General features: G+C 42.3%; 1 protein-coding gene across 1 annotated transcript in view; it reads left to right on the top strand.

Moving 5' to 3' along the window:
- The window catches only part of LOC148508605 (uncharacterized), a 653,608-nt gene that overhangs the window by 484,838 nt on the left and 140,988 nt on the right, over window positions 1-27,782 (top strand). Inside the window, exon 20 of the mRNA XM_088444305.1 lies at window positions 25,145-25,618. Coding sequence (XP_088300431.1) covers window positions 25,145-25,618 — 474 coding nt within the window. The remainder of the gene's footprint in view (window positions 1-25,144; window positions 25,619-27,782) is intronic.

Consider the following 27,782-nt stretch of genomic DNA (forward strand, 5'->3'; position numbering starts at 1 on the left):
GTATGTGGATTCATTTCTATTACTGTGCTGCAAAGTCCCTGTCCCTAAAAGTGACCCTACAGTGGATGCATATTACTGTACCAAGAGAACTAAAGCAGCCATACAGTAGCTTACATTGCCCAGAAGACGCATACTAAGCATTACATAATGACAGAGTAACTGAAGTTCAGTTATTTTAAAGAACTCTACTGAACTGAAAGCATTTCTCTCAACATCCCACCACAGTACAAATTTCATCAGGTTAAGTAGTGTATTACATGTTTGCAAACCGATGTTAATGAAACATCAGTGGCAGTATTTTTATTGAATACGATGTTTAAAAAATATATATTTTTTAAATCATGTTGGATATGTTTTAAAAAGATGTTCCTGACCTAATTCAGTCAAAAATAAAACAACAATTTCTGAGCAGTTTTTGGAAGTTAAGTGGTTAAACAGAAATGTAAAACATAACCACCTTCAAACCCATTTTAAAAAGCAGACTTATTGTATGTCAAAAATTCTGCTGTATGATCCTCTGTTGAGCCTCATGCCTGTCCTCAGTATTGACAATGCCCTCTGATGGTATAGCATCCGGCTCCTCCACAACTACTGCAATCTTCCCAATGTCATAATGGCCTTGACCCAGGGCCATGTTATGGAGCATGCAGCATGACTGGATGATGTCACACACTTTATGTGCATTGTAAAGAAGGATGCCAGCCTACTGGTCCAAACAATGAAACCTGCTCTTCAGCATGGGTTGTTGAACTGGTGCTATGAAAGGCCTCAAGGTCTCAACAGAGTGGTCATGAGCAATTCCTGAGTCATCTGATTTTATTTGTGAGGTGGAAATGAATACTAATTAAACCAACACACACAACAATTAGCACAATAAGAACTACAATAGCACACATGTGTAAGGGCTACATTTAAAGAATAGTAGCATATACATTTGTAAGGCATTACAATTTTCAGTACTGACAGTTTACGGGGATATTAAACATGCTACCACAAGAACATACAATCATATGTGCAAATTACTTTTGTGTAACAGTGTGTGCTAGGTAGTAAGCACATGCTTCTTTGTAACTGCAGTCAGAGAGTAAAACACACCTGGTACAGCAATAATTAAGTAAATGGGGTACAGCCAAAACAACAAACCAACTGGCCAGCCCTCCGGCACGTGTACGTCAAACCTCTCCCACAAGATTGACTGACACAGAATATAGGCATCATGGCAAGAACCTGAGTAACCTGTAACCACATTGAGAATTCTTAGGCTAGCATCGCAGACCACCTGCACAATAAGGGAGTAGTAGCCATGTTTTTTTCATAGACATACCCCCTCAAGTGTGGTGATTAGATCCCAATGTGAGTGCAATTTATGGCTCCCAGCACATTAGGCAATGCTGAAAGCCTGTAGAAAGCTATCTTCAGGTCCTGCCACTCTGACTGACAACAGTGGAATGAGGAATATGTACAACACAATTTCTTTATGAAATATATCACTTGAGTTAAATGCCTTGAGAAAGTGGCTTACGTAATCCTTAGCACTCTAGAACTCACATAATAAAATGAGCCTGTGGGATAAAAGTGCAGGGCACACATTCATTTATGCAGCCAAGGCATTATATAGCTGCTACTAGCCAAAGACTCCAAATCGTCTTTCACCTGCTCATATAACGTCAAGGTTTGTGAGGTTCAATCTACCACCTCTTAATCTGAGAGGGAGTCCAGGTCCATCCTTATTCTATAAGGGGGAGGGTTGGGTTTAGGGTGTGGGGAGGGGGAGGTTAGGTTTAGGCACTAGCGGGGGAAGTTTGTGTTAGGGTAGGGAGGTGGAGGGTTAGAATACTGACCGACAAATGTTGGTATTCTAACCCTGTTGGGATGCCGACATCAGGATTCTGACCACCAGGATCCCAAGTGCCGGCATGCCAGACCCATCCCTTATATAGGGGTGTTAGTGGGAATTATGGTCTTCACCTGTGTAAATTGACCTCAGATGATAATTTACTATTATTGTGTGACTAAACTTGCCTATCTTAACCTGGTCTATTGTGTTTTGCAAGTTTTAGTAAGGTTTTGCGTGTGAGTTTACAACTCAAACTCTATTACATTGAGTGAGTTCTATCTTTAACATTGGAAAACATCTGGATGCGAGTTTACCCCTAGCTGCGCAAGTGTGTGAAACATGTGAGTTTGCATGTTCTCGTTTACTATTACATTTCATATTTATGAAACCACTTTATTACATTTACCCTATAAAGTGTCATACATTCGGAAGTCCCTCCATTGCAAAGGACAACATAGGTACATGCATGTGTGTATATATGTGTGTGTGTATATATATATATATATATATATATATATATATATATTATATATATAAAATCTCCAAAGTTCTGCACTCACACCTTTCTAAATAATTGTATCAGGGTGCATTTCAAGACCATAGTCCAAAAAATAGAAAAAATGTATCCTATAATATATCGAATGAAGGCACTCGCTTTGAAATATAATTTTTATTTAAGACATAATTTCCACAGGCTATTATTCAGCCATTAAAATAGACACCTCATTGTTCGTGTCAACGTTTCAGTCTATGTCAGACCTTTTTCAAGACTAGTGTCTGTCAAACAAGACACAAGATGCACAAATTGACATCATATATGAGAACTGTGTGCATTCATAATAACCAGTATTAACTGGAAAACTGCTGGAAAAGTAGGATATCAATGCAGGTAATGTGTCAACACCTCTTGATAAAGCAAACAGGCCCTGTCTAGGACACCTCAGTGAGAGCTCCACATGGGAGCTATGATGGCCGCTATGATGGCTGCTGTCAGGAGATGTTGACACATTACCTGCATTGATGTCCTGCTTTTCCAGCAGTTTTCCAGTTAATACTGGGTTTTATGAATGAACTATGGGCCTGATTCAGACCCGGTCGCAAGCGCTGAGCGCTCGCAACCGGGTCGATGGTGGCCCAGAGCGCATGCGCACGACGGAGCTGCCTCTGTCGTGCGCATGCGCGAGACCCGGATAGCAATGGGCAATCCGTCGCTCCGGGTCTTGCACCAAAGGGGGCGTGCTGTCGATGTTGAGTGACAGCACGCCCCCTTTGGTGGGTGGGCCGGGGGTGATGGCTGGCCAGATGGAGGTGTTCCCATGAGAACGCCTACTGTCTGGGGGCGGCCCCACTGACAACACAAGTGATGTCAGCTGGAGAGCTTTCGGCTCTGTTTCAGCCAACAGTTCTCTGGGGCTTGCGGCCACGAGACCCTACCACAATGGTCTCGTCGCAAGCCCGATGGTCGCGATGGTCTTGACCATCGTGACCATCATCCTGGCCGCTCGCATTACCTGTGGATGGCAACCCACAGCAATGCAAGTGGCCAGGAGGCTGCTGCATAAAAAAAAAAAGACGCCCTGATTCAGCATCCGGCTCTGAATCAGGGCCTATGAGTCCTGATATATAATTAATTACTTATCCATGTGATGCACTTGCTTATATGAAAATGACTATTCTCTGTATATTAATTTGATAGTGCTCACAACAGATATCGGATATTCTGGTAATATTGAACAGTTGAATATGTTGCTGTAAATATCCCTAATCATGACAGTTGCATCCACAAGTATTTTTCTCCATGTGTCAGTATATGGTGCTCACAGCAGATGCCAGATTTGCTTGCACTGTGTTGTTACCCTCCATGATCGTAACAGTAACATCCACCAGTAGGGGTATTTACAGCAACATATTCAACTGTTAAGCAAATACAACCAGAATATCCGATATCAGTTGTGAACACTATTAAATTAACATACAGAGAACAGTCATTTTCATATAAGCAAGTCCGTCACATGGATAATTAATTAATTATATATCAGGACTTATATCTTAATTTGTTAAACAGACATTTGCAACAATACCCTCTCTGAAGAGAAAAATAAAATCATAACTATTGTGACACAGTCGGGATTGGACTCCCTCTTTACACACACACAGCAGCCGTAGAAACAAAATACAAGTCCGGGGTTCTTGTACAAACTGGTCGGTGCTAGTCTTTATTGTGCCAAATGAATATAAACATAAACAAAACGTAAACATAAGTCCTAGCCCAGCTGGGCACTAGCTACACAGCAGATTCCCTCTCTTAAATAATGGTAGGGCCTATTGCCCTCACCATTAACAAAACATGTGCACAGTACTTACAAGGAAAGTAACCAAGCGTATCTGAACAGGCTAGACTGCCTGCTCTCCCAGGTGTGAGACACTCAGCAACAAACAAACCCAGCTTATATTAGCCATTTCCAGCTGCAAGCCCTAATGAGCCTGTTACCAGGCTGAAAGGCCCAAACCTGGAGTGGCCTGTGGATGGAGCCCTCCCTCTCCTCACATCCACACCCCTAGGACCCAAACTGTTTTTTTTCTCTAAAGCCAACATTTCTAGTCTTTTTTTCCCAAACAGACTTCTCCTGGGCACATATGACAGGAACCTAGGACATACATAGAAGTCATTCCACACTTCTCCACAGTATATACATTATAAGATATATTTCCAGTCCAGGAGTGGGGAATACACAGACACTCAGCCTATCATACTTAGAAGGAATCAGTGAATGGTTAGCAAACAGAAAGATACAAGGTATCACTGATGTAACAATTTTCCAACTGTGACTGGTGATTTGCTACATGGTAACAGTTATACAACAACATAATATCCCAGTAGTTGTTAATACTTCACAGATTAAAATAATTACTGACAGGAGTTAATGAACACGGGCTGTTAGACCTCTTTTGTGATAACTACAAAGAGATTAAAAGGGATACTTTTTAAAGAAATCCTAATAAAGATTTAATATTTTAACCATATATAAAATATACTCCATGCGGAATCTACATAGATGCACCTAAACAAAACACTACACCTTTTTATTTCTATTATTGTGCTCTAAGTATGTTTTGTAGTGTATGGTAGCACCTCAGTGACCGAACTATATATAATAATTATTGTTGGTAATCCTAGACACATAAGAATAATATTAAATATAAATTTTTTCACTGAGTCAAATGTCGCATGTATAAGATAGGAGCTATTGACATAATATGATTGTTTGCTAGTGTGATGTTATATGCAATTTGTACTACATTGGTTTAGAGCATGGAGTCTGGCATTGTAATACGCACACCAGTCAGAGGCACAATATAGGTAAGTCCTGCAAATATTTAGACTGTGTAGTGCAGCATTGGTTCATTTTTGGAGCGTGGGTCTCCCTGGATTGCTTTGGGTGATCTACTTCAAGGCACCACATTATAACACATTTTTCTTTCAACACATTTTAATGCTTCACTGTCTTTCCATATATGTATTTCACTTTTTAATTTTTATTATTTATATGCAGCTGTGGCTGCTCTTAACTATTTCCTTTATACTTTACTTTTCTTATTATAGCAGTGCCTTGGGGTCGCTTTGCTGGGCTAGTTTGGGGGTGTCCTGTGCTCTGGATTTGAACCCTAGTATGTTAGGGACCTGCCTTAATGGACGTGTAACTTGCGCAATACAGATATGGTATACCATCACACCCTGTGGTTAATTTCAGCTGCAATGCTCTCACAGAGTGAGCTTTATGTCACTCACAAAGTGGTGGAGCTGCTAATTCACAGCTTTGAGTGCTCATTGGAATATACACATGCAGTCTCCTGTCTCCAATCTATGCTAACGTGTCTACTGTGCTGTGTCTATCCTCTCCACCTTCAGTGGCTGCTGCTGTGCTGTGTTCATTCTAGTCCCTATCTCTAGTAGCTTCTGCTGTGTCCATACACTCCCTTTGTCCAGTGTCTACTGTGTCCATCCTCTCCAGCTCCAGTGGCTTCTTCTGTGCTGTGTGCACTCTAGGCCCCTTAGTGCTAAACACTGTTAGTATTGGCTTAGCTAGATTTACAGTACAGGCAGATAGCAAATCATTGTTTGCAAGTTTTGTAATGTAGGAATTATTATAGTATTATTACTAGTTTAACTATCAATCATTGGTGCTGCACTGTGACTATGCAGGCCATACCCCACTGTGATATAAGCAGTGTGACTCCACATTTGTCAAATGTGGAAGAAGTAAATTAATAAGTATTTTTTTTTTTGTTTCTACAACCTGTGTGTGCTGTCCTCCAGTTCATTTGTTCACCTATATATAAAAGTGCTGTGTCTCTCCATGTAGTGTGACCTGTGCTGCAAATTAACGTCTAAAAATATATATTTTCCTCTATTGTTGTTTGTACTACATCTGTGCGCTGTCAACAGTGTGTTTTTGTTCACGTACATATAAGCGCTGTGACTGCACGCAGTGTCATTGGAGCTGAGAATTTAAAAAAGTAAAAAAAAAAACAATTCTATTGTTTGTACTACATCTGAGGATTTTCCCCCAGTGCATTTTTGTTCACGTACATATAAGTGCTGTGACTGCACGCACGTAGTCAGCTGAGCTGCGAATTAAAAAAAGTTGAAAAAAAATAATTTCCTCTATTGCTTGCTCTATGGGCCTGATTCAGCGAGGAAGGCACGCTAGGAGACGCACGCACCTGGCCACTGCGAGAATATTCTAATCATTGCATATGCACAGAGACTGCAGGACAACATGCAGATGCCCAGCCCCACATTCAGCTGCCCATCTCCCTTTACACACAGCCTGATCAGTACCCAAGATATAATAAACATCGATAACATTGAGAACCACTGGACCCATATGCACAATAGTGGTTGACCTGACCTGCCGCTGGATTTTGGCTGCACTGCCTTAATTATGCATGCCCCTATAACAGTGTCTCAATGCACAGGCACGCATGCATTTCACCTGACCACCCCCCGTCACGACCCTCAAATGGCACTTCCTGTCAATCAAAGTCAGAAGTGTCTGCCTACACACTGCGGGTAGTCTGCATACTCTAACCCGATTGCACTGCCTAGTTCACACACGTGTAGTGCAATGCATACAAATGCGCATGGCGAAAACATTGGCCAAGTGCGTGCGTTCTCTCATTTGCATTCCTTGCTGAATTATTATTATTATTATCCTTTATTTATATGGCGCCACAAAGTTTCCGCAGTGCCTTACACAGTACATAAATGAGCACACAAGTAAGACAGTTATTAGCCGTACAATACAATGCAGGACAAGGACATGGTTTATAGACATAGCTGCTTAACACAAGCAGCAAGACATAAGCAACCAAGTGTTAGGTGCTGTTGTGGGGAGTTAGGAGTAAATTAAACTATACATAGGGGGAGGAGAAGCACCTGAGGGATGAGGGCCCTGCTCCTGAGAGCTTACATTCTAAAGGGTAGGGGTAGATAGACAGGGGTGACACAGATGGGGTAGATAGTGAGGAAGGAGCATGGAGCAGTGGGATAGGATATGTGCTGCGGAATGTGTGTGTATAAGATGACCTGATGTTATGTGAAAATTACGTCCTTCATTCATATATCTCTATGTCAACAAATAGAATTTGATTATGTGTTATGTACATGAGAGATGTATAAAATGAAGTTGTAGCACTTTAATTATTGTGTTACATTTTAACATCTAAATACATCCAGATAAAAATGCATATATTATGGGACTGTCCCGCCATCCTAATACAGTAGTGACTACTTTAATCCCAAATGCTGAGTGCTATGCCATGCTCCTGTGAGTAGGTGCCTCTCACATGCTAGACCCACCCACAAATGGGTGCAGCCATGCCCAATATGCTGTGGTCCCACAGGGTGTTGCTGTACCCAGGCCCAGAATTTGTCTTAGCAGCCCTGGAGGTGACAGGCAGAACCAGGAGGGAATAGGGCTTAGTGGTGGGGTAGAAAGGCCATGGAGGAAGGGAGGTGGTTGAGAATGGAGGAAAAGGAAAGGCGGGGGAAAGAAGCAGAGGGTTGGAAAGCAGACTGATGAGAGAAAAAAGGGGGAACAGCAAGTGGAGGGGGAGGAGAGGGATGGATAAAGTAGAGGATGATGTGGGCACTGAATAAGGGGGTTGTATGAAGTAAGGGCGTTCATGCTGTGGACGAGGTAATAAGTGAGATGAAAACTGGAGTTATATGTTCAGAAATACAGGTAATAGAACAGTGCTGCTAATGTATGAGCACAGCTCCAAAAGTGATATATAAAGAGAGGTGTGCGAGTAGTGGGTGCAGGAATTAGTTATTAAAAGAATGATTAAGATGAACATATGTGGCACAAAGGAAAAAGGCAATACAAACAGGAATTTTTTTTGTTGTATGAAGGGAAAAATTACAATGTACAGAGCCGATCCAGTCAGAAATGTTATGAACAACAAAGATCAATCAATAGGAGCAGCACGCAGATAGGGGGGTACTTGCAATGTCCAAACAGTGAGTGCAGCAAGGAGAGTCCTAGGTATTCATACAACGGCAGATGGTGAATTTGGTAACTCACTTAAATATGTTGCTTGATGTCGTTCAGAAGGTGTTCTGGCTTTGAGGATGTTTTCCCTCAGTTTTCCTCCAGCTTAACTCCAGCGTACCTGCTTCTTAGTTATTAAATTGTAATTACACTTATAATCTAGCACTTTAACTCTAATGCAGCCTTACTGTTTACTAATAACTGATGTTTCAAACATGTGTCTGTGTGCTCACTGATTGGGACCCCACCCCCATAGCCCAACACACACTAAATTGGGATGCAATAAAGTCTAAGATAAACAGTTTGTGTGCAGGGAGTGGACCATCACAGATTTACAAAAAATTCCAAACTTCCTCTATAGAAATTGCTCCTAATATAGCAGTAGTGATAATTTACCTAGAATAAATCTTTAAAGCTGTGCAATAGCAATCAAGGTAGCAGCATCTGATGAGAATCCAGCCCTATGTCTGCATGCTGTCCCCCAGTGCGTTTTTTGTTCATGTACATATAAGCGCTGTGTTTCCAAGCAGTGTGTATTGCAATTGGTGGCCAGTCCTGGAGATTTTTATAACTTTTCTAAATTCCTATCTCTATCCTAACTCTATCACTTTTCTAACTTCCTCCACCATTATATTACTCCCCAAAGAGTCAAGAGAGGCAGCCTGTGAATTCAGACCTGGTGTCCCCATCCAAAATTTCTCCATCCTTTCCCTGACAAGTGAATGCTCAGACAAAAAAATCAGAATAATAGGACACAATTACTTTCAGAATGCCCTTCCTATCAATATGAAAAACACCCCATTCATCCATCAGTCCGCTGATCTGTTTGGCATCAACTGACCTCCTACAGCTCTGGTAAGGATATGGTGAGTGGTATGTTCCATAATCCCTTTCCAGAACCAAGGGTGCCATTTGGTTATATTGAAACTCCTTCATTTGCACCTTGACCCGGGAGATATCCCCATTATCTCCCACCTCAGAGATCAAGAGATCTAATTTCTTTCTCATGTTATGGTAGGTATTCCTCTTTACAAAATTTTTCCTGGCTGTGAACCCTCAGAAGACTTATGGAGCCAGCTGCTAGGCTGTCTGTTTGCATTGTGACCCTGTGACTGTGGTATGTACTTCTATGCAGATGTGTAATTGTAAATAAATATGTGTACCAATGGATATGAGTGTATGTACACATATATGTAGCAATGTACATGCATATTTGGTATCTGTATATGAGTGCATGTGTCTGTATATATTAGGAATGTGTGCCGACACCCATGTTTTGTTTTTGTTTTCGGTTTTCGGATCTTTATTTCTTTCGTGTTTTGGATCTGGATCTGGTATTGCAAAACCACCCTTGGCTGTTTTGGTTTTACTTTTGGATCTGGATCTTTTTTAAAAAAAATATAACAACAGGTAAACCACATGATATGGGCCTGTTTTTGTTCCTATTATTAACCTTAATAACATTTATTCCCAGTCATTAGCAGTCAATTTTGACCACCTCACAGCTCACAATATTGATTTTTTTTCATCTAGGTTAGCCTAGGGCCAAAATGTTGCATCCAGCTAGCTGGCTGACTAACCTTAGTGACAACAGTGGGCGGCACTAACATGTGGCCATTTTTAAAAAATTAAAGGGGCATACAGGGGATGCTGAGTATGGCCATTACAATTTCTGGACATTCATAAACAATCAAATTCAAAATGTCAGGCAGCAATGCCCTAACCAGCACATAATGCAGAGAAAAGAGGTGCAAGAAGGAATAGTCCTTGGGAGATGATGACGTGTCTCGTGCCGCTTCAGCTGACAATTTTTTTACCAACAGCTCTTTGCATCTTTTCAGATTTATGCCCATTGGAAAAAAAGACACAAGGTATGACTTAAACCTACAATCAAGTATGGTTGCTAAAATATATTGATCTGATTTCAAGAGATTGACGACCCTTTATCCTGGCAAAGCGAATCAAGGGCTTGATCCACCAGTCCGACATATTTAGTGGAATCATTTCGTTTCATCTCCTCCTTCAGTTTCTCCATCTGTTTTTGCAAATTTCTGATGAGGGAATGACCTGACTCAAGCTGGCAGTGTCTGAACTATCTTTACGTGTGGCAAGTTCAAAGGGTTTGAGAACCTTGCACAACACATAAATTATTCTCCACTGCACTTGAGTAAAGTGCATTCCCACTCCATGGCCTATGCCATAGGCTGTTGTGTAGCCCTGAATGGCCTTTTGCTGCTCCTCCATCCGCTGAGCATATAGAGGGTAGAATTCCACCTAGTTACTACCTCTTGCTTCAGCTGTTGGCAGGGCAAATTCAACAGTATCTGCTGGTCCTGCAATCTTTGACAAGCAGTTGCCGAATGTCTAAGAGGTCCCAAAATTTTCTGGGCCACTGAAAGCATCTCCCGAATGCCCCTGTCATTTTTTAAAAAATGTTGCACCACCAAATTAATTGTGAGCAAAACATGGGATGTTTTAGAATTCACCCAGATGTAATGCTCTCACAATGTTGCTGGCATTGTCAGAAATCACAAATCCCAAGGAGAGTCCAAATGGGGTAAGCCATTTTGCAATTATTTCCCTGAATTTTTCTAAGAGGTTCTCAGCATTATGCCTCTTAATGAAACCAGTTATAAAAAGAGTAGCCTGCCTCTGAATCACCTGGCATTTGGTAGATGCTGCTGTTGCTGTTGGAGGCAATACACCTACCCAGTGGGCTGTCACAGTCATGTAATCTTTAGTTGACCCTTTCCCACTTGTCCACATATCAGTGGTAAAGTGGACAGTGGGTACAACAGCATTTCGGAGGATATTAATAAGGGTTTTTTTATGTCCTTGTATAGACTGCTGTTCTAGCAAAGTGGAATCTAGAAGGGATCTGGCAGCAGTGACACAGGACCTCAATTAACTCTCTAAAACCCAAGGCATTAATGGCGGATACTGGATGTAAATCTAATACCAGCATATCTGTTATGGCATCAGTAATCCACTTTGCAACTGCGTGACTACTGTCATACTTGTTCGCCCTTGCAAAGGATTCTTTGACAGTTAATTGTTTGGTTACAGTACTACAAGTAGTCTTCCTCCTGGTCCCCTTCTGGGATAAAGATCAACTCAAAGCAGCAGCAGCAACAGGCATAGTCATTAAAGATCCTTCTGAGGAATCATGGATAGGAGAGGAGTCAATCATGCTTATAACATTGGATGCAGCAGGACTACTTCTGATGACGAATGAGGATGTTGATATGCAGGTGTTGGTGGTGGAGATTGAGGACCTCATTCAGAGTCGGTCGAAGCGGCCGCACGGTCGTACAGGAAAAGGGGCCAGATATGCAAATGATTCCCTCGCAAGTTGCGTCCCTAAGTTCGGATCAGTAGCTGGCGACCAAGGGGAGGAAGCGGCCGGAAGACAAAAAAATATTCCCCCTTCTCGTACGCATTACACGTCATCTCTGGGCATATAAGGATTAATCGAGACCATCGAGAACCATCGGAACTGGTCATAGAGCTTAAGGTTGACCATACCCTCTCTTAAGCTCTACGATCATGTCAGTGTAAAAACCTCCCATGTCACATGTGCCATGACGCAACTTTGTTAATTATGCACTCCCATAAAATGCCGTTCGCATAATTAGGCACGCCTGCGTTCAGATCTCCACTCCCCCATTTTCAAGCACCTTCCCCTGTTACCACCCACAAACGCCTCAATCTGTCACTCAAACTACCAACCTGGCTGTGTTCAAGGAGAGAGAAATTTCTGATTGTTGCAGCTAGTTTGCGCATGCGCTTTGCGAACTTCACACATGCGCAGTATAGCGAACATCGGTGGCGTACGACCATGCGGCCGTTTCGACCGACTCTGAATGAGGTCCTGTTTCCATAGAGAGAGAGAGCAGGTAGGTGACACTGGATTGATTGTTACATTTTTAGTTTTGGAACTTGGCAGCATACACTTTAGAATTTGATGAATGCGCTCCAAGTGGAATAACAATGAGGAGGTTCCTACAGTAGATGGTTAAGGTCCTTACTTCTACTTACTCTTGCTTGGCATCAGTTACAGATGGTTTGACAACTGTTGTCTGGATTAGGGTGGAAATAATTCCAAACCTGAGAAGTGGATTTTTTTGTATTTTGCCCCGGCATGACAACAATGGGCTTTTTCATACTTACACAAACAACATCCTCGGCATCAATATCCTCATCATCAACATCCTCATCATCCTTAGTGGCAACTACCGAAAAATCTGCATCATCCTCCATGCGCAATTCCACAGAAGCATCCTCGATGACAACATCAACAATATGTTGACTGCCCTTGCACAAATGTTGGAAGGAGGAACCTCAAGTACACTATTTGAAAGGTCTGGCTCACACATGGCAACCGCGGACACACTTGCACTCTCCTCGGGGATTTGTGATTTTGATTTCTCAGAGCACACAGTTGGTTCTTCCGGAGCTGTCTTACTAGTCTTTTTCTTAACAACTTTAATTTTTTTTTATAGTACCACCACTACTACAACAAGCAGGAGGACTATCTTCACTAGAACCATCAGTCATAAATAAAGGCCAGCACCTTATCCTTTCCTTGCCACTTCGTGTAGTGAATGGCATATTGCCAATTTTTTGTTTATCTCAAGCAGTGGCTTCACAAGGGGGTTGCAAGGGGTGTGGGGCCACACCGGGTGTCACCATTCAAGGGGGTGCCACCGAAAAGAGCAGCACACACACCCGTGGGCCCACCCCATCCACAGAAATGTCTGCTGCCCCCTTCCCCAGCACCACCACCGATCCCAAATTTCCTGGCCCTGCATGCTGCCACCGGGGAGCACTTCATTCCCTCACTGTGCCCGGCATCCACAGCCACACGCAGGCTCAAAGCACAGATCAACTCTCTGTGCCTGTGTGTGGCTTTGGATACCGGCCTCTGTGACATCATCACGTATGTGGAACGCCGGAGGGAGAAGATCAAGTAGCGTGCCTGGACACCTCTAGTGCAAACCAGCCTGGACATCTTCAAGAAAGGTAAGTAGTAATGCACAGGGGAGGGGGCACAGCCACACAGCATAAGGGGCATTACTGGGGGTGTTCTGGGGCCACTGCATAGGCGCACTACTGGGGGCACAGTATAAAAGCACTATTGGGGGCACAGTATATAGGGCACTTCTGGGGGTAATGTATAGGGGGCACAGTAAAAGGGCACTACTTGGGGCACAGCATATAGGACACTACTGGGGGCACTGGATAAGGGGAGCTCCTGGGGTAGTGTATAAGGGGCACTACTGGGGGTACTGCATAAGAGCACTACTGGGGGTATTGTATAAGGGGCACTACTGGGATTACTGTATAAGTGGCACTACTGGGGGTATTGTATAAGGGCCACTGCATAAGGGAAGCTCCTGGGGGATTGTATAAGGGGCACTGCATAAGAGCACTACTGGGGTTACTGTATAAGGGGGCACTACTGTCTGGAGGCACTACTGGGGGTATTACATAAGAGCACTACTGGGGGTACTGTATAAGGACACTGCATAAGGGGCACTATTGGGGGTATTGAATAAGGGACAATGCATAAGAGGAGCTCCTGGGGGTATTGCATAATGGGCACAGCTACAGGTGGCATTGAATAAGGGGCACTTCTACTGTGGGCATTGTATAAGGGATACTACTACTGTTGGCATTGTGTATAAGGGTCAATAATGTGGTCATTGTGTAAAATGGGCACTACTGTCAAAACATATATAAGGGACACTACTTTATGTGTAATGTGGATCAGGAGCACTAAGTGCGGTGTAATGTGGATATGTTTGCGCTACTGTGTCTAGATTTATGTATTGTGCTACAATACATAAAGTATTGTATGACCATGCCCCTTTTTTTAGAGATCACGCCCCTTTTTTGCGGCTCAGGCCATAGGCGCACATTGTCCTTTTTTTGATAAATCGCCGGGGGAAAGGGGGGGTCATTATAGAACGTCTCAAGGACCAATTTAAGCACTGCTACCCAGAATATCGCTCTGCACTCTGGCCCTGATTCAGTTCCGGACGCTCTGACAGAGCGCTCGCTCTGAATCAGGGCCGGCCCTCTTACTTTTTTGAGCGGCCTCCTGGCCGCTCGCATAGCTGTGGTCAGTGGGACCGGCCCCAGACGGTAGGCGTTCCCATGGGAACGCCACCGTCTGGGCAGCCACGCCCCCGGCACGCCCACCAAAGGGGGCTTGCTGTCAATCACCATCGACAGCACGCCCCCTTTGGTGCGAGACCCATAACAATGGCTTGGCCATCATTATTCGGGTCTCGCGCATGCGCATGACGGAGCCAGCTCCCTCATGCGCATGCGCACTTGGGCAACATCAACCCACTTGCAAGCGCTCAGCGCTCGCGTGCGGGTCTGAATCAGGCCCTCTGTTCCCAGAAGAAGATACCTGTTGTGGTTGCTGCTCATGGTAGTCTGCCGACCTATTCCTATTCCTCACACTGTTATCTGCTATAGGTACTCTCATTGTGCAGGGCGCGGGAGAGCGAGTCTGCACTGCATTGTCATCAGATTCGCCCTCTAAACACCCTGTCCAACAGCAGATGCCTGTGTCCTATTATTTCTATCCCCATGTATAGGGTGGAATCCGCTCACACAGTGTTTTATGCCTATGCAAGACACTCTGCAGCAGCCATTTTTCCCATACAATAGTGGAGAGCCTTTCCTCCTTTAAACTATCCTGCTTTCTATCACACTTGGAATGAAATTGTCCTAAGATCATGGATATTATATATCAGAAAGTACCTTCTATAAACACGTGTATATAAGTGTGTGTAGTTTTTTATATGTATATACATACACTGTGCCCAGGAGAATAAAGCTGACCACACACTAGACCAACTTACATCCAACCAGCCAACTTGTTGATTGGTTGGAATAAAAATCTGGTAAGGAATACAGTCAGTAATTTGCTCCCAAATGCTGGAAAATGGACCAAAACTGTTGTTTGAACAAATAGTTTAGATCAAACATTTAACAAACTTGTCTGAACGACCATTTTCATTTGTTTTCTGGCATTTAGGAGCAAATTGCTGATCATCATTTACTCCTATACGTTACCAGATTTTCATTCCAACCAATCAACAAGTTGGCTGGTTAGATATAAGTTGGTCTAGTGTGTGGCCAGCTTAACTACAATTCATGTGGTAAATTTTTTTATTTTTCTGCTCACACATTATATTTCATTTATTGTGGTATTATACACTTGTTCCCATATGATGATGCTCCATGTATGAAATTTATCAATTTAGATAGCAATTTGGAGAACAACTGTAATTTATGTGGTCTATGTATTTTTCTGCTCGCATGTTATTTTGATAAATCATTTATTGTGGTATTATACATTTGTTGCCATATGATGATGCTTCATGTATGAAATTTATCAGTATAGACAGCAATTTTGGAACTACCCCTATTTACAGGGAGTTAGCTAGGTAGTCACCGACTATTACATTGAAGGGCAAATGTCCTTTTATATTTCCTTATATAAATCCCCTTCAATATATATATATTTTCGCCTTTTTGACCACAGTGTCATAATTTTTGTGTTTGACCCATATTGGGATTTAGAGATCGGATATATACAAAACTTTTTTCCCTATCTCTTATCATTCACTTATAACTGGACCTACTGTGGCCCAGATTACATGTTGTGTTTGTTTTGTTTTTTCAGTGTTCCCGTGTAGATGTTTGTCACATTATTTAATTATTTTAATAGCATACATATTAAAAGCTAAGTTTTATATATTATAGTAGTTTGAGTGCCCCAGAAAAAGAGAGTATCTTTCTCTTTCTTTTTCTTCTCATTGGAATATTAGGCCTACCTACTTTATGGTTTCTTTGTGATTATGTATATTTATTTTATTTTAGTTGCATTTTATATGTTGCAAGTTTTAATAAAATTAAGCATATCCTAGAGGAGGGAAGGACAGCTGGAAACGAGTGTCTGGGGAGGTCAGTGACAGGCTGCCCAGGCAGCAGTGAAGATGGCTCACAATGGGGTTGGGGATAGTGGACAGCGCCCGGTGGCTGTGACTGATAAGACATGCTGCTGCCACCAGGATATTTCTCGGAGACCATCTTCTTTTTTTTGCTATTAGGAGTGGGGACTCAGTAGCATCCTTCAGGGGCCAGAACTCCTGGTGATGACTCTGTCAGCCTGCCCCTTGAACCGCCTCTGGTATACGTGCCACAGTGGGTCATTGCAGCAGCATTTGTCTGTGCAGTGGTGTAACCACCTTTTGACATAGGGGGAAGTGAAGATGGAGCAGCACAGTTGGTGTAATGGTTAGCTTTACTTCCTTACAGTCTTGGGTTTGGCTACAGCACAGGTTCTCAAACTCGATCCTCAGGACCCCAAATGCTGCATGTTTTCCAGGTCTCCTCATAGAATCACAAGTGTTATAATTATCTCCACCTGTGGATCTTTTAAAATGTGTCAGTGAGTAATGAATACACCTGTGCATCTGCTAGGTGAGGTGGAAAACATGACCTGTGTGGGGTCTTGAGGACCGAGTTTGAGAACCATTTGGCTACAGTATATTTGGTGAGTATGGGACTGCTATACTTTAATAGTACTCTCTATGTGGTGGTCATGTGTGCTAGGCATTGAGGACCTCATTCAGAGTCGGTCGAAGCGGCCGCACGGTCATACGGGAAAAGGGGCCGGATATTCAAATTATTCCCTCGCAAGTAGCGTCCCTAAGTTCGGATCGGTAGTTGGCCGACCAAGGGGAGGAAGATGTCTGAAGACAAAAACTACACCCCCTTCTCGTACGCATTGCACGTCATCTCTGAGCATATAAGGATTAATCGAGACCATTGGGAACCATCTGAACTGGTCGTAGAGCTTAAGGTTGACCATACCCTCTCTTAAGCTCTACGATCATGTCAGTGTAAAAACCTCCCATGTCACATGTGCCATGACGCTACTTTGTTAATTATGCACTCCCATAATCCGTATATACCAATAAAATGCCGTTCGCATAATGAGGCAAGCCTGCGTTCGGATCTCCACTCCCCCGTTTTCAAGCACCTTCCCCTGTTACCACCCACAAACGCCTCCATCTGTCACTCAAACTACCGACCTGGCTGTGTTCAAGGAGAGAGAAATTTCTGATCATAGTGGCTAGTTTGCGCACGCGCATTGCGAACTTTACGCATGCGCAGTATAGCGAACATCGGTGGCGTACGACCGTGCGGCCGTTTCGACCGACTCTGAATGAGGTCCTGAGTGTGGACATGTGACAGCATAGAGCTGTTTTGCTATTTTTTGGGGATAGGCAGCAAGTCCCACTAAAAGTCATTGTGCAGACTTAGGGCCTGATTCAGAGCCGGACGCTCTGACCAGAGCGCTCGGTCTGAATCAGGGCCCTCCTTCATGAAAATGGAGCGGCCTCCTGGCCGCTTGCATAGCTGTGGGTGACCACCCACAGCATATGCGAGCGGCCAAAAAGATGGTCGCGATGGTCTTGACCATCGCGACCATCGGACTTGCGACGGAGACCCTGCGGTAGGGTCTCCCTGCCACAAGCCCTGGAGTGATTTTGGCTCTATCAGAGCCAAAATCACTCCCATTGACATCACTAGTGATGTCAGTGGGGCCTGCTTCAGACGGTAGGCGTTCCCATGGGAACGCCTCCGTCTTGCAGGCATGCCCCCGGCATGCTCACCAAAGGGGGCATGTGGTCAATCAACATTGACAGCATGCCCCCTTTGGTGCGAGACCCGGAGTGATGGGAAGCCCGTCACTCCCCGAGTCTCGCGCATGCGCACGACGGAGCTCCCTCCGTCGTGCGCATGCGCAGTGGGGAACATCGACCCACTTGCGAGCGTACTGCCACTCGCGAGTGGGTCTGAATGACCCCCTTAGTGGGGAAGTGGTCACATGGTAGCAATAGCACATTGTGTAAGTAAACTATCAACAGATACTGGAGAAACACGCAGTCAGCTCTATTCACTCATTTCCCACTCTAGCATCACTTTGCATTGGTTGCAAGCCTAGGACCACCCCATTATGATGATGATGCTCTGTACATGACATTCAAACAAGTTCAAGGCCTACCCCCCAACACACATGCACAAACACACTTCTTGGGAACTGAGCCATAACCAGACATTTTGGTGCCCTGTGCCAGAAAAAGCATTGGTGCCACCCTAGTTTAATTATTGACAGGGTGTGGCCTCGCAGAGAAGGGGTGTGGCCACAGAATAGTACCAATTCAAATTACATCACACAGTAAAGTCCCATTTACATTATACCTCACAGTAGTACTCCTTATACACATTATGCCACACCGTAGTACACTTTATTGCACTATATACCACACAGTACAGCCTGTTATTCACATTATGCCAGAGTAGTACCCCTTATTGCACATTATGCCACACAGTGCCACACCCCTTATTGCACATTATGCAGTATTGCCCCTTATTCACATTATGCCCACAGTATAGCCCCCTATTCACATTATGCCACACAGTATTGCCCAAATAATGCCATATAATAATGCCCCTTATTGCACACTATGCCACAGTAGTGCCACTTATTACATATTATGCCACACAGTAGTGCCCCTTATATGCCATATTGTACAGAAACCTATACACTACACAGTACAGCCCCTTATACACCACACAGCATATCCCCATATAAGTCACATAGCACTAATACACTATACACTAATCAGTACAGCCCCTTATACACATTATGCCACACAGTATGGTCCCCCACTTACCTATCCATTAGTGAAGAGTAGCCTGGGTCAACTTCCCAGCCACTCAACAGGGGTTCAGACTATTGCCTACCTACAGTACCTTAGGGCACATAAAGTGACCTGACCTAATCCCCCGAGTCACATATACTTTACTTTTGGCATGGTCCCTCTACCCATCTAACATGCCCCACTGGCCTGTGGCCTCATTGCACCCATGGTCCTAATAAACAATAATTGCATAGCACTATGTGAAAAAAATAATAAAAATAGTGCAATAACATTTATTAGCCAAAACAAAGATTAGAGATTGTTTTGTGTTTATAGCTATCTTATGAATAAGTTGCGGCTTCGGTATTTTCTCAGAGGGAGCCAGCTAAACAACTGTCAGCAGCTGTTACTCACAGGTCTATGTTATAAGCCTTGGAGAGAGAGAGAATGGACAGAGAAAGTATCAACTAATCAGCTTATAACTGTCACTTTACAGGCTGTTTGAAAAATGGCAACTAGGAGCTGATTGGTTGATACTTTATCTCTATCCACTTTATCTCTCTCCAAGGCTTAGTACATAGTAACTGCCAGCAAGGAGCCAGCCCATATATACTATATACAGCTGTCACTGAAGTACTATGCAACTGTCTGCAGGGAGCCAGCCCATAAATCAGCTATTACTGAGATATTAAGTAAAGTCTACAGGGAGCCAGGCCATATATATAGCTGTCACTGAGGTACTAAGCAACTGTCTGCAGGAAGCCAGTCCTTACTCACCATTGTTAGCTCCTATTACATGGAACTAATGCTCCTTAGCAGGGAGCCATCCCATATATGTCTATGACTGTTAACCGCATAAATCACTTCTACTTTCTCAGCTCTGTAAATCTATTCCTTGCTTGGAAAGGAGGTGGACTGGGAAATTACAGTAGCATATATATATATATATATATATATATATGACAAAAAGCAGAGGAGGGGCGCTCCATAGTGCATACAGTATTTATTTTACATAAAAGCCAGATATCCTGGGCATAAAACAATTGGACTTGTACCAATAAAAAGTCCGCTGTGGACTGATTACCACATGATATAAATGTAATCCACAAGGCAATACACCAACCGACCAGTGGCCACTCAATCACTCTGCCCACGCTGCTGACTACTGTGAGGAGGATCAGTGTGCTGGAATCACTGTAGACCAGGACTGTGGGATGCTCTCTGATGAAGTCTTATGATGAAACATGTTAGGCGTGGCCTAAGTGACACATTTTCGGTCATCACTGCGATCCTTCCCGCATGTGCTATACAATTTACCATATTGTGCTGCTACACAAACAGGCATAAATTCATAGCCACATAGCACTTAATCCACCAGTGACTGGGGGTCTGATTCAATAAGGATTGCTACTGCGATTGCAGCTGCAATTACTCACGCAGTTCAAATCATACTTGCCTACTTTATAAAAAGCATTTCAGGGAAATTGTGCAAGCTGCACCTATGAGTACTGCTACATCTGAGAGATAAAACTGACTTACATCCAAGTGCAAATGATCCCCAAAGCAGTTAATAAGATCTATTTGTTGATGACACACAATCATATTTTTTAGAAAAGGCATGTAGCCATAGAAATCATTGTGCCTTATAACTACTGCAGGAAAATTATACTGTTGATCCCATTTGAAGGTTTTTATTTATGTTTATATATATATATATATATATATATATATATAACAGCTTCATAATGGGGGTAAGGTGAAATCAGGGAGATTGCTTGACTCTTCAAGGAGGTAGGGAGATTGGTATTATTTTAGAGACTATCTTTGAAAATCAGAGAGAGTTGGCAAGTATGGTTCAACTGCGATAGTATGATAATCCATTGCAATCGCTATGGAGTTGTAGCACTGCATAAGAACGCCCACTTTACTTAGCAAAAATACGGAATTTTTAGCAAGACTGCAAAACCATCAGTACAATCGAGTACCATCGCAGCCTCACGCACACTTGCACAAACCCTGACCTTACTCAAAAATTGCTAACTTCATTGCTATGAGTCCTCAATCTGCGTACGGCATCACAGTGGATAATTTATGCACGCTCATGAAACGGTGTTATAATGGAGTTATAAGTAACTGGCATGACTGCATATTGCCAACCACCCCTTGTCACCACCCACAAATGGCACTTCCTATCAATCACTCTGTAATGGGTCTGCAAAGACACTGCGATCATAGTCCCGATCACATTGGCTGGTTAGCATACATATGCGCAGAATGCAACAATCAGCCGATTGCATGCATATTAGCAACTGCGATACTTGCTGAATCAGGCCCTGGGTCCTATATTTTGCCTTAGGCTACCTTGGGCTGTTCTCAAGAAAAAAATAGGAGTGGTACTCGTCAGTTAGCAGCTATTAGAAGGAGAGTATTAATCTCCTTGTTTAGGAACAAACCAGTATAAAATAGAAAACAGCGCTAGTGGGAAATGTAATTATCACTTACTTAGTTTAGTATTAGAATTATCTTAAGAAATAGAATATGTTGCTTATGCACACATGGCTTAATTAAAAGGACATTTATTAAAACACAATAATATCTCATCTTCTCCTGAAGAGGACAATAATCGTACAGATATATTAGGATGGTAAACTTGTATGCAAATATAAAAGCAGTAATTGCATAAATAATTTGTATTTACTTAATAGGATAACCCGCGCTTCACTATTGAGAGTCACTAGTTCCAAAAGCCAATTAAAAGTTTATGTCCCAGTTTATTATCCAGCAGGTGTCCTGTAGCAATAGAAACAGTTCAGTGGTATCTCCACTAAGTTAGCTGGTCCAGATCTGTATGGGAAAAAATCAGTGATGTCCTCTTCTCATATATATTTAGTGAGTGAGGGATCCAATACAGTAGGGCTCAACGCGTTTCCGTTTGTGAGTGGCCCACAATTTCATCAGGAGCAAATGTTTGGAGCTTCATAGGGGTCTCCGATATTTATACTGCTCTAATGAGTGAATCATTATTAGGTGTCTATAAATAATTAACCAAGCCATGTTGCAAGTTATTAAATAAATCCTACAGTAAGAGAAGGCAATCATATCTTGATTCAACATAACATTTAAAAATAAACATGAGTATTGTTATACTTAAAGTAAAGTAAATAACTGTATTAATTATTCCCCAGTCACAATCACATGAGCGCTACCCGGTTACATGACTCGCGATGTGTAGGTACCCGCCAATTGGTTAGACCTGGTCATGTGTCCTTGTCTCATATGCAGTTCCACGGATAGGCAGGGACTCTAATGAATGCAGATCTGTTGTTGAACAGGTTCCATAGTTACTAAGTTTGTGGAATTACAAGGTGTAAACAAAGATCACGTGACTCTGCGATATTCAAAGACACTAAAATCATTAAAATCATTATCTTGAAAAATTACAGGTAATATATCTGAGGAGTAGAAATGAGAGGTTTGTATGGGTTGAACTAACAACAATCAGTTTAGTTAGCAATGAATGTTAGATCAAATATACATTAGCCGATAAAATGCATCAAAACACATAGAGGTTTATTAAGCATTGGATGAATCTTTTTAAAAAAGAGGGGGAGAGAGAGTGCAAAACCACATTTTCACCGAGGGATCTCATAAGCATACATAGATTGTTAGAATAGAAGATTATAATATGTAATTGTTAAACAATAATATATAGAATATGGATTAATGAAGTGCAAATTACCAAAATAAATAATAACCCTGATGTTAATACTCTGGGTATTGTTATGGTGATGGGGACCCTATTTACCCAAGATATCCAAAGTAAATTGCAGAAAATGATACTATTAAGTTCCACAGATTTGTTGAGGCCATCTGGGTGTAAAGTATTCAATTTGAACATCCAGTAGACTTCCTGGTGGCACAAGATTTTATATCTATCTCCTCCACGTGGAGTGTTCGGGATCTGTTCTATACCAACGATAGATAGATTACTGATGTCACCTTTGTGAACTTCAGTAAAGTGCCTAGAAACACTGTGGTTAGGAAATTTGTTAACAATATTATGACGGTGTTCCATGAAGCTCTTTTAAATTGTTCTAGTGGTATAGCCTACATATTTTAGACCGCACTCTCTTGTTAATAAATAGATGACATAGAAGGAATCACAATGAAACTACCGATAGTAAATGGTTCATTTCTAAAACCCATATCTATAGTATTGGTTTGTCTAGGAATATGAGTGCATATTGTGCATCTATTCTTGCCACATCTGTAAAAGCCTGGTGGTCTAGATGGTATCCATTGTTTATCTTGGAGATTTATCGGACTGATGGTAGGGATCTTAGTTGTCTTTAAATTACTTGGGGCAAGTATATTCTTTAAGGATTTATTCTTTCTATAGATAATGAGTGGTTTATTGGGCAAAGCTCTCTTAGAATATTATTATGGCTTAATATTTTATAGTTTCTATTAATGATATCTCTTATCTCCTTATGGTGTAAGGTATATTTCCAGATAAATGCCAGATCTCAGATTTCTCTCTTGAGATTGTCTTTCTTTCCAATTAGTTTTGGGTTGAAAGAGATCTGATCTATTCATCTCAAAAACCTCCACCAATGCCTTTTTTTAAAATAGGCTTGGGCTTTTCTCTTTATAACAGACTATTCATCAGACAGTGTACTCTTTAGTGATCATTGACTACCATGGAATGAGGTCAATATTGCATACTTGTCTTAATTTATGTTATAACATTGTATCACTGTTGGTCTCGATAGATGGGAGCACCTCTGAGCATGATTTGTTAAGTATTTTTGGGAATATTTCTGTCACAACTCTTGGAGGGCAAATGGACACAACCTGTATTAGGGAGTTGGCTAGACCTAAGCCTGAGGCGCAGAGTCTAATTTGGAGGCGGTAGTCACCAGGGACAATCGCAAGAAGGTATGGGCTTGGATGCATCCGACACACAGGTCATGGTCCTCAGGATAGGTTCCCTTATACAGGTGCTGTTCAACTCCAGATGAAACGGAGAAGATGTATAGCTTAGTCGACATGCCGGGTCAGACCCAAATGGACTTAGACGGTACCAGGGAGCAGGTGTAAACAGGCACAGGGAATAGCCGAAGTCAAAACCAGATATCAGATGCAGTACCAGGGGTCAGGCAAAATCAGGGTCACAAAACAAAGCCAAGGTCAGAAACAGGTAACGGAATATCACAGAAACGCTGGAGTCTGGTAAATGAGCCTGATAGTAGTGGTGGTTTTCTGCTCAAAGGAGCCACAGGTTAGAACTGAACTCTAGGAAGCAAAACTTTGCTCAGGCACCAGTGGGAGTTCTCACAGGGGATATGACTCTCCGGCAGGTGCATGATAGGCTGCTGAGGTCAGCTGAGGCATGAGCACTCTCACTGGAAGAATGCTATCAGCTGACATAGTGCATGATGGTGATGTCACTGCATGGTTCCTGAACAAGGTCAGGAAGAAATCCTGACCTGCAGTGAACGGCAAGGTAAGTCACACAATTTGTGCAGAGTGTGAAAATTTCATGTAGTTTGCATGTAATGGTAGAGGAGCATTTTTCCAACTTGCCCACTGTACAAGATTATGGATGAGCTCCAAAGCACTTGCGGCCACTTCTAGCTAACTCTTGTTATCAATGACAACCCGGGTATCTAGAATCAGATAAGCAATCAATTGGAAAGGCAACTCCTAATATGGAACAAACATAACTGTAAGCAAGAGAGAGATAAATGTTAGCAGGTTAAGAATTCATAAAGTTTCTTTTTCATTATTTTCTAGTAACTGAAATGTCAATCATGGGTGATAATTCCATTAACACAGTATACTGCAATACCTTCAGTGTAATGCATTGTACTGTTGTTGTTGTTTTTATTTTTTTAAGAAATAGTAAAGTTGGAATAATCAGTTAAACTGCATGTTATGCATTATACAGTATGTAAAGGTGGACTGGATTGGAATAATATTTTCCTATTATTTTTTGTACTTTTCTTCCCTAGCTGCAAGTCCCTGTGAAACTGCAGGATGTGACCCAAATGCTAACTGTGATGATTCTACAGGTTCCGCTGAATGTGTCTGTAATGATGGGTTCATAGGAGATGGCTTCCACTGCTCTGATCCATGCTCAAGTTTCACTGTTTTCAATGACACCTGGAGAAATATAAATGTTGTTCAAGTACCGAAACCTCATTGTGACAAGGATTTGAATGGATGGTATCGCTTTATTGGCAATGGAGGCGATCACATACCAGAATTCTGTGTGCCAAAACACAGTTGTGGTACTGATGCCCCATTGTGGCTTAATGGTTCCCATCCGATGGTTATCGATGGTATAGTAAGTCGCACTGCTTGTGGCCACTGGAGTGATAACTGTTGTAACTGGGAAACAACTATCAAGATTAAAGCTTGTCCTGATGGATATTATGTATATGAACTGGATGGATCTCAAGGTTGTTCTTTAAGCTATTGCACAGGTGAGTACTTTATTCTGGAATATAACATAACAGGCTATAGCTACAAATTAAAATTTAGATATTTAGCAAGCTCTGTTCAGTAAGTCCCAAATACACAAATACATACAGGATGACAAACTTTCTTATCTGCACCCAAAATTAGCACTTATTACATAAAAATGCTAGAATATGTATACTTATGTGTGATTTTTCTTTTTCATGATTCATCAGACTTTAGTTCTAAGTCTATAACATGCGTTCTACTGTATGCCTAAACAACCATGTAAATACAAGAAATATGTGCCCAGGGGATGGAATTTACTGTGATTCACATATGGAATAATTCCTGATTAGTTCTTATAATATTATATACAATATGGAAGTCCCAAAGTTAAAACGAAACATATATTATATGTTTTTTTAATATGTCCTCTTCAATTTCAACATTAATTCTTCCCCATATCACAAATATACATTAACAGGCAAATAAAAAAAAAATAGTGAAACAATGCAATAAACTAATGCTTCCAGGAATGAAATTACACCTCTGTTATATACTGAAATGTAGAATGGTGACTATACTTGCAAAGCCAGGGGTGAGATAGGGACACAGTACATTTCAAAAAGTTACTGAAAACACCTCACAACGCACCTTTATGTGAATATGTTTAGTCTTGGGTTCATGTAGTGTAATATGTAATAGGTTTGTTAAGTTTCCCCCCTGATATTAATGTACTAGTTTTGTAGACTCGTCATTCGTTGTGTTGTGAGCAAGGCAACACATGAATAGATTGCAGGTATTTCCAACTGACACCAGACATTTCCTTGTGTGCATAGCATGGACATGCAGATAAACTATCCAAACAGTTGTTTTTAGCCAAAAGATTGAGTGACTTAGTGGAGAAGATGGGTGACTGGACTGACCCTTGTTGGCAGTATAATAATATGTATATAAACAATAGGCTTTAATCCACGGCATTTACCTCAGGTATGTGACCACAACATTTAAAAAGAAAAATCATACATATTCTGCACTCACCTAATTACCCTTCAAACTATATTTCATTTAAATTGAGGGAACACTGGTTCTTTATACCTGCTGAATAATGTTGCATTGCCAATTTGCTCTGGTTTGTTTTTGGCTTGTGTTTAAACAAACTGTGGGCCATATTCAGGTTGGATCACATGGCTGTGTTTGCACGCATTCGGCCAATGTTTGCATTCTGCACATGCCTATGCATCGGGAAGTGATCGCAGTGAGCACGTAGTCCAGGTGCATGGTGATTGATATGAGGTGACCGTTTGGAGGGGGAGAGGGAGGGTGGTCGCTGGAAAGCAGGCATGCCTGTACGTTTGAATGCCATTATAGGGGCGTGCATAATTAAGCCCCTGTGATTGTATATGCTGGCAGAGGTCTAGATGGCAACAGGAAGTTTAGCAGCTTGTGTGGCAGGGTCAGATCAACCACAATTGTGCATATGGTTCTGAACTTCTGATGTTACTCGATATTTACCAATGTTTTCATTACTTGCGGATGCATGTCATGGGAAGTGAGCGGCTTTATAAAGTGGTGGGCGTCTAGGTATAGTGCTGCGGTTGCTGTGCGATTGCAGTTATTAGCATATATTCGAATCAGCTGGGTATGTGCGATCGCAGCCATGCAATCCGTGCTGAATCAGGCCCTGTGTCTACTTTCTCTCATAATGGATCCCTTTCGCTATCATGTGCTGACAGCATTTGCTGGAGTTGTGCTGTTAACAGACAGAGGGAGAGATGTACTAAGCTCTGAAAAGTGATAAACTGGAGAGTGATAAACGACCAGCCAATCAGCTCCCAACTGTCATGCTACAGGCTGTGTTTGAAAAATGACAGTTGGGAGCTGATTGGCAGGTGGTTTATCACTCTCCAGTTTACCACTTTTCAGAGCTTAGGCCCTGATTCAGAGCCGGACGCTCTGACCAGAGCGCTCGCTCTGAATCAGGGCCCACCTCCATAATTATGGAGCGTCCTCCTGGACGCTCATATAGCTGTGGGTCACCACCCACAGCATATACGAGCGTGCAGGTTGATGGTCGTGATGGTCTTGACCATCGCGACCATCGCCACTGCGAGCCGAAGCCTGCGGTTGAGTTTCTCAACCGCAAGGCCCGGAGTGATTTTGGCTCTATCAGAGCCAAAATCACTC

The sequence above is a fragment of the Taudactylus pleione genome, unplaced genomic scaffold (genome assembly GCF_031769625.1).
Source record: "Taudactylus pleione unplaced genomic scaffold, aTauple2 ptg000353l, whole genome shotgun sequence".
Lineage (NCBI taxonomy): Eukaryota > Metazoa > Chordata > Amphibia > Anura > Myobatrachidae > Taudactylus > Taudactylus pleione.